Source organism: Pygocentrus nattereri, chromosome 25 (genome assembly GCF_015220715.1).
Source record: "Pygocentrus nattereri isolate fPygNat1 chromosome 25, fPygNat1.pri, whole genome shotgun sequence".
NCBI lineage: Eukaryota > Metazoa > Chordata > Actinopteri > Characiformes > Serrasalmidae > Pygocentrus > Pygocentrus nattereri.
Genome location: NC_051235.1, coordinates 12183650 through 12200432, shown reverse-complemented (window position 1 = coordinate 12200432; position 16783 = coordinate 12183650). Strand labels below are relative to the sequence as shown.

The 16783-nt window shown below is 40.1% G+C and overlaps 1 protein-coding gene and 1 long non-coding RNA gene across 3 annotated transcripts in view; one reads left to right on the top strand and one right to left on the bottom strand.

Moving 5' to 3' along the window:
• Positions 1 to 16783, top strand: part of ptprja (protein tyrosine phosphatase receptor type Ja) — an 88297-nt gene that overhangs the window by 42820 nt on the left and 28694 nt on the right. Inside the window, exons 11-12 of the mRNA XM_017709540.2 lie at positions 4820 to 5083; positions 5194 to 5454. Of these exons, the coding sequence (XP_017565029.2) occupies positions 4820 to 5083; positions 5194 to 5454 (525 nt within the window). The remainder of the gene's footprint in view (positions 1 to 4819; positions 5084 to 5193; positions 5455 to 16783) is intronic.
• LOC108434462 lies at positions 6286 to 14618 on the bottom strand. 2 transcript variants are annotated; one of them, XR_001858374.2, is made up of 2 exons: positions 14557 to 14618; positions 6286 to 7289 (listed from the first exon to the last, which is right to left on the bottom strand). It is a non-coding gene; the product is annotated as an uncharacterized LOC108434462 (long non-coding RNA). The 2 variants fall into 2 exon arrangements; XR_001858375.2 differs by having other exon boundaries at positions 13660 to 14581.

The window sequence follows — 16783 nt, the reverse complement described above, 5'->3', positions numbered from 1 at the left end:
ATCATATTCTAATAACAGGATTAAAACATGATTCATGTATCACAGTGCTCAGCAGATCCTAACCTCACTAAACAGAGTGATTAGCTAGCATTTCAGCTACAAAATCATCCAAAATCCACTCGCTAATGTTATATCTCAGGTTTTAGCCTTCATATTATAAAAAAAGGTTAACGCAGTGACATGAAACCCAGGTCTAACTATACAGCAGACATGAATTCAGCATAAAAAACAATGAAATTCACTGCTATTAGCTCTCAGCTTTAGCCTAAGAAGGCAACAAAAGAGTTAAAACAGTGACATGACTTACCTACCACAGCGATTAGCAGGACCTTGTGTGTCCAGAGTGATTTTATGGAGTTTTAGTAAAGATTCAGACAATAATCCAGTTAATTAATGTTTATCAATGTTTATATAAGTGCCCAGTTTACGTCCCCAAAGCAAGTGTATGATCTGAAACTTCTCATGTCTCAAACAACCTTCTGACTGACTCAGACTCTGAGTTTAGTACTGATAATCAGATATTTGCAGTTAAATACAGACAATCCATATACAACAAATCATATATACAGCCAGACTGAGACTATTCATTTTATACCACTTAGTATTCAGACAAGTAAAACACGATCAGGGTTTGAACTTGAAGAATCCAAACCCTAACTGGTCCAGGGGCGTGATGTTTGGAGAAGTGAAGTTTATTTGTTTGCAGGCACAGATACCAGACACCCAGCCATACTTCTACAGGTGTATGCATTACCAAAAATGTTTCATAGTAGTATCAGCAAACCTGCTGGGAAATGCACTGCTTCTCAAATCTGATAAATTATTATTACATCCAGGATGCTTATACAAGTATAACTGTTTTGTCACTGGCACAAGGCTATGAAACGCAACAGTGCTACAATATCTGTCAACCACAGTTTATTTGTTGTGTGACACTCACCTGGACTATAAATTGGCCTTTATACTAAATGCTATACTAAATGTCAATTAATTAATTAAGCAGCTGAGGGGCTCTTATAAGAGCATATGACGTGTGACTGTTTCATGTAAGCACTTTATAACTGTATTTGTAATGTGTATGCTAGACATATATATTATATGTCATATGTTTTCCTAAGAACACGCAGGTTACATACATATGTGTTCTTAAGAACACAATTTTTACAGCAATGTCCAGAGCAGGGCTCTAAACTGCTTCAATGAACAAAAATAAAAACATGACCCAAATTCAATTTTGTAAGGGACGAAAAGAAAACACAATCTTTAACTGTTCCAGAACAAAATTGTTCATCTGTTACTTCTGAAAAAATGTTATTTTTTCATCAGGCCCACATCAAGTTATAGGTTCCTGGGAATAAATGTCTTAGGCCCCTTACTCGCTACCTTTTTCTTGGTCAGGAATTTTTATGGTATCACAGCAGGTTACATGAAGGCTGTGCCACACCATGATGACAGCCTACTAACCAAGGAGTTGGACACATTACTGAAATAAACACACAATTTTAATTACATGTATTATGTTGGAATAGGGCTTTAAATGTTCTGACCCAGCTGCGTAGTGTGGGCCTGGTGGTATAGAAAAACTAAAATCATGTTACTTGTGTGGTTGTAGTAGCAAACCTTTTAAATGATGTTTAGAACGAATTTCTGAATCAGAACCACTTTATTTTACTGAGTATGTTGCACATTCAAGGAATTTGTCTTGGTGACAGTGCACATGTAAGACATGTGACATACTAAACAGACCAGACAAGCTCACTGATTGTTAACAAGTATTTAACTAACTATTAATTAACTATTAACTATTTTTTATTCATCTAATTATTAGCCTCTCTACAGTTGTGCAAATAAGCATTATGTTACAGAGAGTTTCTCTAATATAGTAAAGAGTTTGTTGGTTTAATTTAACTTTAATATGGCAAGTTTCCGATGGGTATGATAGCTAAATGTAAACTTAAAATAATCATCATTTATTTGCTGTCCTTTATTAAGAGCTGTGTTGCACTGTAACGTGAGGAGGCAGACGCATACGCTGAGATAAGCGAGTTTTATTTTGGGCAAATCCAGGGTCGTGGTCAGAACAGTCCAAGGTCAATGAGCCAAGATGAAGAAAACCAGAGTCAGATATAACTAACGCACACCAAACATAACAATAAAGACATCAAACAATCAGTACAAAGACATATTCAAACAAAGACCAACAAACACAAGGGGTAAACACAGGGCTTAAATACAAAACAAGTAAATCCAAAATCAGGGTCGAGACAGTCCAGGGTCATAGAGCCAACACGTAGAGATCGCGGGACAGACATAACAATAAAGAACACAAAATCTCAAACAAGACTAAAACACTTCAAAGAATACAAACAGCATGTCAAACATCAAACTCCAACAAATCAAACAAACACCAGCACTAGACTAAGGAAAACACAGGGCTTAAATACAAGAGGGCTAACGGGGGTTCATAAGACACAGGTGGAAACACAGGTGAGAATAATCAGGGGAGGAGTCACAAAACAAGGGGCCAAACTAGGAAACCAAAACAAAGAACATGTGGACTAGACCAAAACAACACGAACACATGGACAGGACTGGGAGGGGTCCAATGTCTAATGAGTATCCCACAAATGAATGACAATGTGAAATATTATTTACGTCTTCCAAACTCCCAAGTGTCCTTGGATTCACATGCTTTCATTCAGTGCATCATTTTATGCAGCATCTTGGGAGCCAGTGGTTTTATAGCATCTTTTATATGGGTAAAATTCAATGTGTGTGACAATATCCTCATAAATTCAACCAAAACTGGCAGGTGATTTGCTAAACTACAATTTAATTATATTATTAATACATACAGCATATGCAAAAAGAATAGAATTAATGGGTTGAGAAATGTTATGTTGAGGTTGGAACACAAGAATGGAAGTGTTAAAATATTGGGTCAGGTCAGAGCAAAGTTATTTCAAACATTTTCTGGTGCACTTCTGTCAAGAGACTAGTTCCAGGAGATTTATGAACCCTCATAAATCATTATCATTAAAGCTGTCGATAATTTGGTGGTACGTAGGCTAGCAAATTCTATAACTTTTTGTGTACACATCAAGAATAAAAGAAGAATAGAAGACCAAATAATGGAATAGGAAAAATGATGGCTGAATCTGGTACTTCAAAGCTTTAAACAAGCAATAGTGCTGCATAATTTGTATTGTGGTGGCTGCCACTTGTTCTGTGTTACAGAGGAGGCTTGCGGGGCATGGTATGCAAAGCTGCACCACATACTTCCCTAAAGAGACATTTGTTGTTACTGTTGTTTATGTGGAAGTTCAAAAGTTTAAAATATGTTGTGTTTGTGTGTTACTGTGCTGGGCTGTGGCTTTGGTGAGAATGGGTTTTGTGCATATCACAGAGAAAATTCACATGACTAAAGGAGATTTTCCCTATAATTCTGGCTCAAGAAAACTGAGCATCAGGGAATGGGCGTACCGAGTGTTACACTTGTCCACTTCCAGAAGTGTCCAGCCAGCCAAACCTATGGAAGAAACAATGCGGCGGCAAGGGCAGTGAAAGAGACTGAGCATCAGGGAATGGGCGTACCGAGTGTTCGACTTGTCCACTTCCAGAAGTGTCCAGCCAGCCAAACCTATGGAAGAAACAGGCGGTGGCAAGGGCAGTGAAAGAGACGGTGCAGTGGTGACCAGCGGTAGAGTGGATGGCAAAAGAGTGGATGGCAAAAATCAAATCAGCTGTCCGGCAGGCATACCAGAGGGTGATGCAAGAGGAGGTACTGGAGTTTCCTGAATGTGCTGCTGCCGGAGACAACACGTGCAGCTCACCAAACAAGCTGGCCTTCAACTTGCCGAAGCCGAAGTAGTGGCTGTGGGAGCTCCTGTGTTATTACAGCAACAACTTTGTGGCTACAGAGGCAAATATACACAGGTTGACGTGCAACACAGAATCAGCACTGCCACAATTAGCCTCTGTCCTCACAGCTTCCACTGGCAAAGAAAAGAGGGCATGGAGCAAAGAATAAAGGAGATGGCAGCAACAACAGTTATCAAACCATCATGTAGCCCCTGGGCAGTGCTGGTGGTCCTGGAAAAAAAAAAGGTAGCTGCTGTTTTTGTCTGGACTACTAGTGACTTAGCACTGTCACAAAGTCCATCTCGTATATGCTCCCACACATTGGCGATGGCTTTGATCAGCTTGCTGGCTCTGTGTGGTTCAACTCGTTGGACTTGCGGTGTGGGTATTGATAGGTGGCACTCTTCTAAACCGCTTCTCCCTCAGGGTCGCAGGGGGTGCAGGAGCCTATCCCAGCTGTCATCGGGCGGAAGGCAGGATACAATCTGGACAGGTCGCCAGTCCATCGCAGGGCAGACAGACAAACACATTCACTGTCACAGCCACACCCAAATTAGTATGTTCAGTTTGCCTAACTGCTTGTCTTTGGACTCAGGGAGGAAACCCGCACAGACACAGGGATAACATGCAAAGTCACACAAAAAAAGACCCTCGTTGTGGAATCAAATCCAGGCCCTTCTTGCTGTGAGGCGACAGCACTACCCACCGTGCCATCATGTCACCATCCATATTATACATATACCAGTTTTCACTATATGTAAACTTGACTCTGAAAAAAAAGATACTATATATTTATATATATATATATATATATATATATATATATATATATATATATATATATATATATATATATACAAAGACACAAGAGACAAAGCAATCACTTGCTTATACTCAAACTCTAATAAATGAAATTCTATCTAACTATTAACCTCAAACATATGTGTGTGTTTTGCAGAGCCACTACAGGTTGTTTCCTTGGAGGCAAAGCTGCTCAACGTCACAGCTGTTTGGCTAAATTGGAAGCGTCCTCTGGAGTTTCGTGATGGATTCTCATACCGTGTGCAGATATCCAACTGCACAGAACCCAGTAGAAGCCTGCTAGTTACATCCGAGAACATCACATTTACAAACCTGCAGCCTGGAACTTTGTGTTTGTTTAGTGTCTACAGCTGTTCCTATGGAATTGAAGGACAGCCAGTCAGCATCTCTCTCTACACCAGTATGTCTTTGAAGATACAGTGGTCACTCAACACAAGCACACATGTAAACACACATTTCCGCTATCTCAGGTTTACTTTCACACTTTACTGTCTCTCTTCTTCTCTCTAGAGCCCTTTGCAGTGATTCCCATTATGGCTAATAATGGCTCTAATTCCTCTCTTGTGGTGTCATGGACTCCGCCTGTTGGTCATGTTGGCCAGTATGTGCTTAACATCAGCTGTGAAGACATGAACAGACCCGTATTGCTTAACAATACTGAACACACATATACATTCACTCAGCTTGCTGCTGCAACTGTCTACACACTCACATTTGTTACCATCAGTGGGCCCTTTGAAGAAGCATCTCAGCCAATAACCATGGCAACTTGTAAGTATGTGAACTTTACACAGTAAATCTAGGAATGCAAAGCCTATTACTATATATATTGACTATATATTTGTGCATTCAAGTCTTTTACAAATTAATTTTATGTGATATATTTGAAAATAACCCCTGATCTGTACAATTTATGGCAAATGGCTCAATAAGACAGTAAATTGGATTTAAAATTACACTTTAATTCATGATTTTCAGCTTTAGTTTGAAGGTATTTACATCTACATAAGTGAATACAGGATTCACACAGGGATAGATACCATTTTTTTTCAGACCATAATAGTAGTTTTTAGTACTTGCTGATGCCAATTCCAATACAACAATGTGTAATGTACTTAAGTAGCTGTGAGTGTAAATGAAAGCAATGCATCTTAAAAACATACTATTAAAATATAGCTGATATTTTAATGACTATGCTACATTGCCATGGAGAAGAGTGAGTATTGTTCCATGTCATGTTCCACTTTTGTGAGGCTGTATTGAAAGTACATTTTGTAGTTTTGATCTCAGATCCTCATCTGTCTCTTTTAACAAGAGACTCTGTATCACAGTGACAGCAGGAATCACATCCAAGGCTAATGCATGCAAAGAGATTACTTGTCAAGTCTTATGTCTTGTTGGAGACGCAATGCGATTTTAGAAATCTTGTTCTATGGTGACTCACTGTACATTTGAATAGAGCACAGTGCATGGATAAAGCCTTCTGTTGCATTTACCCCAGCACAACTAAGACTAAAATTTAGAAATATTACTAAAAAAAAAAAATTCTAAATTTCTGTGATGCAGCATACCCCAAAAACCAAAAATACACCACTCATTGAATTTTAAAATTAAAATGGATTAAAATGTAATAAAGATGCTCTTCAGGATTTCAGGAAAAATGGAACAGAAGTATAATTAAAAGTATAGATCTTAATAAGTTATCATGTTCACACAAGCACACAATCTCATATGCAAAGGCTTAACTAAGTAAAAACTTAAAAGTAGAGAAAGAGAGAGAGAGAGAGAGAGAGAGAGAGAGAGAGAGAGAGAGAGAGAGAGGTGGGAGTGAGTGCAAATTATGACATTTGACATTCTACACACAGAACTGCTAATTCATCATTACAAATCAAAACTTTGACAATGCAGACTTGTATGGGCTCAGAAATAAAACTGAACATGTCATTGGCGAGATTCCATCAAAAAACGATGCACATATTAATGACGTTACCAAAAGTTGCTTTCAGTCAGGCCCAAGGCTTGATGGTTCCCAAATGGTCACCTTTTACTTCACTGAGTTATACAATGATGGAAAAAGGAGCTCCAACGCCATGAGGCAAATCCGTATCAGGTTGGACATTGCGGTTGCTTCATCACTGTTTCCTGTTATGCAGTTCCATTTACTAAACACTCCTTATAGATGCAATACCAAAAACCTTGCCATTGTAAGTGCAGCTTTCCTTTCTGTGGCAGCTTTAACTTACATATAATTCAAACATGAATACGTGTGTCTACGTTGATTATTACGATGATAAAATGAGTGGGGGAATCTGCAATCACTCTGTTCTCTGCCTTCCTTCGAGATAAAATATAATCAATTCCATGGCCATTTGCATGACATTTAAAAGGTGTGTTGGTTATGACAGATGTCCCCATGCAATGTATGGGAAGAGTCTCTTCATCACAGTAGTGCACATGTTGTTGCCAATTGCTCACCAGTCCCCTTGTGAGACTCTCTTTGCTCTCTGCCATGTCCACCATGGATCACAGAAAGCAGTCTTCATTGCTACCACCAATCAACCGTCTCTCAAAGATCTTCAGCTTCTTGTCCTCACAGGCAGAGTTCACTGTAAAAAAAGAATTTCTCAAAGCCTAAAACATCCACAGGCAATTATTAACCACAAAAATAGATGCTGTCCCCCCCTGTTGCAGATACTAGGTTTAGATTTATAATGCTATATACGGATGTTGTGGCTTTTTGATGAGTCCACTCTCTCTTGGGACCGGCTTTGTTCTCCTGTCTCACACTGGGTTATAATTGTCCATTACCCTCTTTCTCATGTCAAAGTTCTCCAGACCTTCCCAGAGCACACCAATGATATCACTTTGGCAATCTGTAAATCATGAGCTGAACAATAATTGACAGAAATTCCAAAAATGTTAATGTTAAAACTAAATATATGCAATAAAGGTGTAAGCTGACATACTGGCTCATTATAGTGCTGTTAATGACAAATACTAAAGAAAAACAGTTTCAACTCTGGTATCATCTTTAGTTTCTGTGCGTCTTTTGGCTAGGTCTGAGCAGAACAGGACCTCACTGGGAATGCCTTAAATTATGATTTTAAACTGGTGACTGTCAACAATAACAATTAACAACTTGATATCAAGTTACATAAATGATATTGTAGAGTGACATAAATACATTTCTTTATCTAAATATTCAAACTTCCTAAAGTAAAGGAAAGGCTTAAATAAAAGTGGCCACGATGGCTGTAATATGTCTAGCTACAGCCTCTGATTAGGTACTGTTATGTTCCCTCAAACACAATACATTAAATAAACTACAATCTATGTATATACATTCAATGATGCACTGAGACACATTGGTGGAGGACTGGAACTTTTTCTTTACTGATTTGTTTACTTCAATCACAAAAGCATCAGCGCCACCTGCTGGCAAACTGAAGTAACAATAATCAGTTTAACTTCAAGCAATACATAAAATTTCCTCCCACCTTACTGAACAGATACATGATAACTCTTCCCAATTATTGCGATTTCTATGTCTCGCTCTTGTTTATTTTTATGTTGCTGTTGTACCTTGAACAAATCTAGAGGTAGGGGGTAGACTGCCCCTAACCTCGAGCCAGTTCAACGGATTATTCTGCTCCATAACACAACAGGCTCACTACCATAACTACATACAGTCCATTTCTTTTTGTCCAGATAAAAGTCCTACAGTGTCAGGCGATCTGGGGGTTTAGACACTCGAACAGGGTAGCATCTGGTGTTTTCTTTCACAGAGGAGACATCCTGTGTTTTGTCGCTGTTGGTTGGAGTCTCACTAGGCAAATCAAGAGGCGCGTGTTGTCCCTTATCAGTTGACTTGAATGGGCTGGCCACTGCAGACATCAGGGCTACTGAGGGCACTGCAGACATACTATATGACAATGCTGTCTCTGAATCCTCAAGCTTTTCAGGAGCAGTTTGGTTCTGGTGAGACAGTAGTTGATCAGCATGAGGTCTCCATGTTTCAATTGCACCCAAGACCAGTCCACTTTGGGTGGTCACCACTCCTGGTGTCCATTTCGCTCCTCCCCTATAATTGCAAGCCAGCACCATGTCACCAACAGCAAACTGCCTATGTTTTAAACGCACAGCTCTGCAGAGGATTTGTAGCTATTGCGTGTTTCTCACAGCAGACAGTACACTGGGTTTTAGTGCATCCAGTCGAGTACTTAACTGCTGACCCAGAAAAAGCATGGCAGAAGACTCCTTCGTTGTAGGGTGTGGGATGTTACTGTACATCAGCAAAAATGTGTCTAGCCTTTGCTGGACAGTGGTCAAGGGGGACTTTGAGGATTTCAGTGCGTGTTTGAGAGTTTGCACAAACCTTTCATCCTGTCCACTGATGGCTGGATGATATGGGGCTGAGCAGATATGCTTGACATGGTTAGCCTTTAGGAATGTGGTGAATTCTTGTGCAGTGAATTGGGGCCCATTATCACTAACAAGGACTTCAGGTACTCCATTGTGGCTAAACAGATTCTGCAGCACCTGGATGGCCCTATCTGTAGTTGTTGAGTCCATTATCCTCACTTCTGGCCACTTCGAATGAGCATCGACCACGACCATGAATATATGGCCTTCGCTTGGGCCTGCAAAGTCTACATGTATCCGCTGCCATGGTTTGCTTGGCGAAACCCATGGGTGAAGAGGGGCATGGCATGGCATATTTATTCTGAATCTGCTGGCAGGACGAGCAGCTCCTTGCCTGACATTCAATGTCGCCATCAAGACCAGGCCACCATACATAGCTACGGGCTATGGTCTTCATTCTGACCACAACAGGATGACCAGTATGCAGTTCTTCAAGGATCCTGGGGCACAGTTTGGGTGGAACAATGACTCTTGTGCCCCATATTAAGCATCCCTGCTGTACAGACAGTTCATTTCACCTAGTAAGGAATGGTGACAACTCCTTGTTACTAGCATTTCTCATTGTTCTATTTCCTTGAAGTACTAGTGTCAAAACTGTTGATAAAGTAGGGTCAGCCTGTGTTTCCATTTGCCTCAGATAGAATACATCAACAGCATTCACCTTATCCTTGTCTTCCACTGATAATGGAAGTAGTGAAAGACCATCGGCATTTGCTCATGTGTATTTGTAATATTTGTATTCTATTGAGTAGTTGTGTCCCGAAAGAAGTGACGCCCATCTTTGCATATGTGCTGCTGCCAATGAAGGAACCCCTCTCTGTGCACCAAAGATTGTGGTCAGGGGGCGATGGCCAGTGAGGAGTGTGAACTTTCATCCATAGAGGTACTGCTGGAATTTTCTCAATCCAAAAATAATTGCTAAGGCCTCACGCTCAATTTGCGCATAATTCTGCTCTGCCTTACTGAGCATCCGTGATGCAACAGCTATCGGCTTCTCTTCACCACTAGGCAGCAAATGCAAAATGACTGCACCAATGCCATATGGTGATGCATCACATGCCAACTGAATCCTGTTTTGGGGGTCATAATGTGTCAGTACTTTGTGTGACACAAGCTGTTGCTTGGCCCTCTTAAAGGCAGATTCTCATTCTGCAGACCAATGCCAACGTGTCCCTTTACACAACAGTGCATTCAATGAATTCAGGATGGTTGCCAGGTTGGGTATGAATTGGCCATAATACACTGAAACAAAAATACAAACACAACACTTTTTTTTTTGCCACCCATTTTTCATGAGCTAAACTCAAAGATCTAAGACTTTTTTCTATGTACACAAAAGGCCTTTTTTCTCTTAAATATTGTTCACAAATGTGTCTAAATCCAGTGGTGGACAGTAACTAAGTAAATGTTTTTTGTGTATCTGTACTTTACTTAAGTATTTCCATTTTGGGCGACTTTTTACTTTCACTCCACTACATTTCAAAGTCAAATATCTTACTTTTACTCCACTACATTTTGAGAAATCTGTCGTTCCTTTTGGTTTTTGTGTGTATAAAAACAAACAAAAAAAAAAAACTAAAGAACACCAATCAGGGCACAGCGGTCACTTTGTTCTAAGCTTGTTTTGGCCTGTTGCTCATACTGACCCAGTGCAAGCAAACAGTTCAACATCAGTGGCAGCAGCGTAAAAATTTGGAGCACATACATCTACCTAAATGATGAACTAACCTAACTTTGCGTAAATAGACCATAATATAGAAATATGTACACATATGCAGTCGTGACTGGCATGTTTCTTTTTTTTCTGAATTTATACAAACACTTTCATTTTATAGTAAATTAGTTTTGGTTAGTTTATGTTTATGAACAGAGACCTACAGATCAATATAGTAAAGGAAAACTTATTTGTGATCCTGAGTTTAAAGCAAGTTTTTATTCAACTTGTAACTAATTTACAAAGTAATCTTAAACTGAAACTTTGCTTGTTTGTAAAAAGTGATTTCAGAGCCACTCGGTTCTCCCTGATAGAAACTGTTTGCCTTCAGTGTTTTGTGCTTATGATCATTTTAATAGATGTCAGTGTTACAAATTAATGACATTCTATTAAAAGACTGGTTTACCAAGAGAGACACTGGAGTATTTTCACCTAAAATGAGTTTATGAAGCGAGTCTTGTTACAAAAATAATAACAGGACATTAGAGTCATAATTAATCTTTTAGTACTTTTACTTTCGATACTTAAGTACATTTGAAGGCAAATACTCTTGTACTTTTACTCAAGTTGAGATCTAGAGTAAGGACTTCTACTTTTACTGGAGTAATATTTTACTTTGGGTATCTCTACTTTAACTCAAGTACATGATTTGTGTACTTCGTCCACCACTGTCTAAATCTGTGTTAGTGAGCACTTCTCCTTTGCCGAGATAATCCATCAACCTCACAGGTGTGGCATATCAAGATGCTGATTAGACAGCATGATTATTGCACATGTGTGCCTCAGGCTGGCCACAATAAAAGGCCACTCTAAAATGTGCAGTTTTATCACACAGCACGCAGATGTCATAAGTTTTGAGGGAGTGTGCAATATTCCATGCTGACTGCAGGAATGTCCAGAGCTGTTGCCCATGAATTGAATGTTCATTTCTCTACCATAAGCCATCTCTAAAGGCATTTCAGAGAATTTGGCAGTATGTGCAACCGGCCTCACAACCGCAGACCATGTGTAACCACACCAGCCCAGGACCTCCACATCCAGCATCTTCACCTCTAAGATTGTCTGAGACCAGCCACCTGGAGAGCAGCTGCAACAATCGGTTTGCATAACCAAAGAATTTCTGCACAAACTGTAAGAAACCATCTCAGGGAAGCTCATCTGCATGTTCGTTATCCTCATCAGGGTCTCCACCTGACTGCAGTTTGTCATCGTAACCGACTTCAGTGGGCAAAAGCTCACATTGGGCAGGCATATGGTGCATTTTATTGATGGCATTTTGAATGCACAGATCTCGTGGTGAGATCCTGAGGTCCATTGTTGTGCCATTCATCCACGAGCATCACCTCATGTTGCAGCATGATAATGCACAGCCCCATGTTGCAAGGATCTGTACCCAATTCATGGAAGTCGAAAACATACAGTTCTTGCATGGCCAGCATACTCATCGGACATGTCACCCATTGAGCATGTTTGGGATTCTCTGGATCAACATATACGACAGTGTGTTCCAGTTCCTGTCAATATCCAGCAACTTCGCCCAGCCATTGAAGAGGAGTGGACCAACATACCACAGACCACAATCAATAACCTGTTCACCTCTATGCGAAGGACATGTGTTGCACTGTGTGAGGCAAATGGTGGTCACACCAGATACTGACTGTTTTTCTGACCCCCTGGGAAGCCCCAATACAGTAAAACTGCACATTTTAGAGTGGCCTTTTATTGTGGCCAGCCTGAGGCACACCTGTGCAATAATCATGCTGTCTAAACAGCATCTTGATATGCCACACCTGTGAGGTGGATGGATTATCTTGGCAAAGGAGAAGTGCTCATTAACACAGATTTGTGAACAATATTTGAGAGAAAAAGGCCTTTTGTGTACATAGAAAACGTCTTAGATCTCTGAGTTCAGCTCATGAAAAATGGGAGCGAAAACAAAAGTGTTGCATTTACATTTTTGTTCAGTGTAATTGATCAAGCCCAGGAACAACCTTAATTAGGTTAGATGGGGCAGGCACCTCAAAAATTGCCCGCACCTTCTCCGGAGATTTGTGCAATCCTGAAGGTGATAATAACAAAAGAAACCCTTCTGAGTGGTGATTGTGAGGAGCTTTCATGAATTTTCTTGCATCTGCATCTGCAAATAGGTGTGAGATAGGTCTATCTTACTGAAATGCTGCCCTCCTGCCAGAGATGCAAAAAGATCTTCAATACGTGGTATTGGATAATGCCGTTGGAGGAAGTTTTATTGTTACTTTGAAACCACCACAGATGTGCATAGCTCCATTTTTTTACCACCGGGACGATCGGAGTGGTCCAATCACTATACTACACTGGTGACAACATACCTATCTCTGTGAGGTGTTTAAGTTCAGCCAGTGTAAGTTTTCAACACAGCGTCAGTTAGCTGCAGAGGTAAATGATTTAGGGTTGCTTCATATTTTCCCGCTGAAATCAACAAGACTTCTGCGCCAGTGTCTAGCTCCATTTCTTGAGGAATTCCCTCGTTTTCAGGCTTTACGAATATGCGTTTGTTTCCCCCTGCTTGTGACACTCTGTCTAGAGCAAGGTTAGAGTCTGTCTTATCACTAGACTTTCTACTTTCACCAACAGATACGTGTTTATTCTTGACATGGCCCTTTGTAATCTTTGGTTTCAGGTTTTGTTCCTTTTTACTTTCCCTTGCTGTCTTCTTTTTAGTTCTGCAAACTCGACTTATGTGTCCTCTGTTTCCACAAGCGTTACAATTCTTACCAACAGTCGTCATCACTATGATTCGATTTTCCACATCGTTTGCATTTGTTTATGTCCTGACTTGACGAAAATGAAACAGCATTTACCTTCAAGGATCCGCTAAGCTGTTGTGACTCACGCGCTGCCATCTACAATGAGGCAGGTATTTCCACCGCTTTCTTGAACAACAGTGTAGCCTCCATACACAGGCGCTTTTGTGTGGCTTCACTCTTTAACTACACACAAATCTGTCATGGAGTGCGTTCTCCTACTGCTTGCCAAACTTGCAGTGCTCCGATCATTTTTTAAGCACTGCTACATACTGAGGAATGGTCTCTCCCACCTCTTGATCCCGCTTGTGAAAGCGAAACCTCTTGGCGATTTTGAGGGGTTTAGGAGAAACATGTTGCTGCAATACTGCTTTTATATTGGCATAACTTTTGTCTCCCAGCTTCTCTGGAGCCACGAGACTACGCAGTAAACCATACACCTTGCAGCCCATAACGCCCATAAAGTAGTACAGGCACCTTCCTTCCACTCTCAATACCATTCACCTCTACAAAGTGCTCAAATCTTTCAATGTAGGTTGTCCATTGTTCCATGTTTTCATCGAAGGCTTCGATGTGACGGATGGTAGCCTCCATGTTGAGCGACTCCGAGACGTCAACCTAGGGTCAACATGTGCCCTTTGCTGGGTCTGAAGTTATATTAAACTTTCGTTGCCAATTATGCTATATTCCCTCAAACACAACACATTAAATAAACTTAAATCTACATATATGTTCAATAACGCACCGAGACATCCCAAGTCTCCTGGAGGTCCCGGGAGTCTCACGCATATTATATGATATACATAGCGGCTCCCTGATGCCTGCAAGTCAGATAAAATCTCCCGGAATCAAGAACAAGCAGCCAAGCGTGCACACAAACAAGCACACAGGCGAGACAAACTTTTTTCCCAATCGTGTGTGGGACAGAGAGGGAGAGGGAGAGAAAAGCCATACTTGCTGTGGTAGTCTACCTTGTGGTACCATGCACCCCTCGTGCGCATATTCATGAAGCGCAGGCAAAACAGGGAGGGTTATTGTTGGCCTATTCTCTGCAAAGAGTCTGTTAGTCAGCCAATCAGTTTTTAGTGTGGGTGGGCAGTGTCTTTTTTTCTCCTAGACAGCATGCGTTCAGTGAGTGAGAGAAGGAGCGCCATGGCAGAGGCAGGGAAAGCGGAGACAGGGCCTTCCAAAAAGAGAAAATACAAAACTTATTTCACCTTTGACTACTCGAAAGTGTACCCATGTTTGATAAAAGTGAAAAACAATGAAAGTCTTGCCTGCTGTACTGTTTGCCAGTGATTTCAGCATTGTCCACAGTGGGCTAAATTATTGTAAAAGGCATGTTGAGGTGAGTTCATGTGACAAATATACATATAATCCTTCTCAATTAGTTTGTGAGTTGGCTAGTTGCCAAATATGCGCCGGTGGCCAAAATGAAAATTGGGGTTGGGGTGTGGGTCCGGGGGTACCTCCCTGAAATGAGTTTTTACAACTTGGGATGTCTGGGGACACACTGGTGGAGGACTGGAAATCTTTACTGATTTATTCACTTCAATCACACGCCACTGTTGGCACATTGAAGTAATAACAATCAGTTTAACTTTAAGCAATACATAACAGGTACTGTTTACAATTTACTGCAGCTAACTGTTTAGCAGCTAAGATAAGTTATCATATCAAACCAAAGAAAATTGGGAAATAATAAGTCAACATTCCGAGTTGCCACCAGATTTTAAATTTAACACAACATTTCATTTACCACATAAGAAAAACCAAAACAGCTAAATTATCCACTTCCCTTAATGGAAAAGCTTAATTTAAAAGGTTTAGATCATCTAAGTATCACTCACTTATGCTGAGGTGTTAAAACATCATGACATCATCAGACAGGTCAGCTCACTGGGCTGTGTCTGCGTTCTTATCAAACCGCAGCTTACTTTGCAACAGCTTTGACGCCACCCTGGAAGTCCTAACAAGATGGAGGACATATGAGGAGAAAGAAACAGCTTCTTGGACTGCTCCATTCCTCCAGATCCATGACAAGTGTCTTTGGCTTATGTTGTAACCTCAGTCACAGCACTTTAGTCTATATTTCCACATTGAGGATGTGGTCTAGTAGTGGAAAGGTTAAAGTGAAGTCCACCTATTCAGGTGCAGCAGTTTAGGCAATGAAGTGCACAGCAACAGCACAGCAAAACCAATTACTCAAAAACATAAAGATTATGTGTTTTCCTGTTACTTTGATGAGGAGCAGCAAGAGCATTTTTAATTACAGGAGACACTTTCTTTAAGAAAGCAAAATACAAACCTATCATTGCTCACGTTGTTATTATTCTGATTATAATTATTTTACTTAAAACAAATGTCACTTTCCCTACATTTATTTTTGCCATTCTTTTAGCATTTTACAACCTTATAACAACTGTTTCTTAACCTACTTTGCTGACTCTTTAAATAAAAAAATGAAATCACAAAACATTTTAAACTCTCTATATACCTATCTTTAGTATGAGTTAGGAGAAAAAGATCAAGAATAAACATAAATATAAGTGTCTGTGATACAATTATAGTGGCCTCTTCGCTGTAGCCTGACAACATGCTCTAAATGGTAAGAATGTGAACTGGAAAATAATATGCTGACAATATGATCATTGTAACTCTCAAGGCCCATAAGCAGGCCTGTTGCTGTCTTTGTAACACATACACAACCTCCCTTGGGAATTCAAACATGTCCAGTTAGAGGGAAACACACTTACTTCTACACAAAGCCTGGATTCACTTTTCACAGTGAGTCTGGTGGTTTCACTTAAGAATGACTTATATAATGCGGACTGAAATAATGCATACTTAATCGTGATTTCTCAAACACATCAGAGTCTGTGTTTTCATTTCACCATATATCTCAATTATTAAGAGAATTATGAAATTGCACATTATCAGCATCACATTAAAATCAGTTTATGAATAAACATTCAGTGAAATTGACCTTACTAATATAATTACAAACAGTGATAAATGTGGTCTTAAAAGAAAACAAAAACAACAGGGGACCAGTGGGACCCCTTGGGACCAATAAATTACACTTTCACTAACTCTTGATTACCGATGTTAGCTTATCTTGTTTTGCAATTATTAACACATTGCTAACCAGCTGCAGTGATGCACCACAGTAAACACTGGG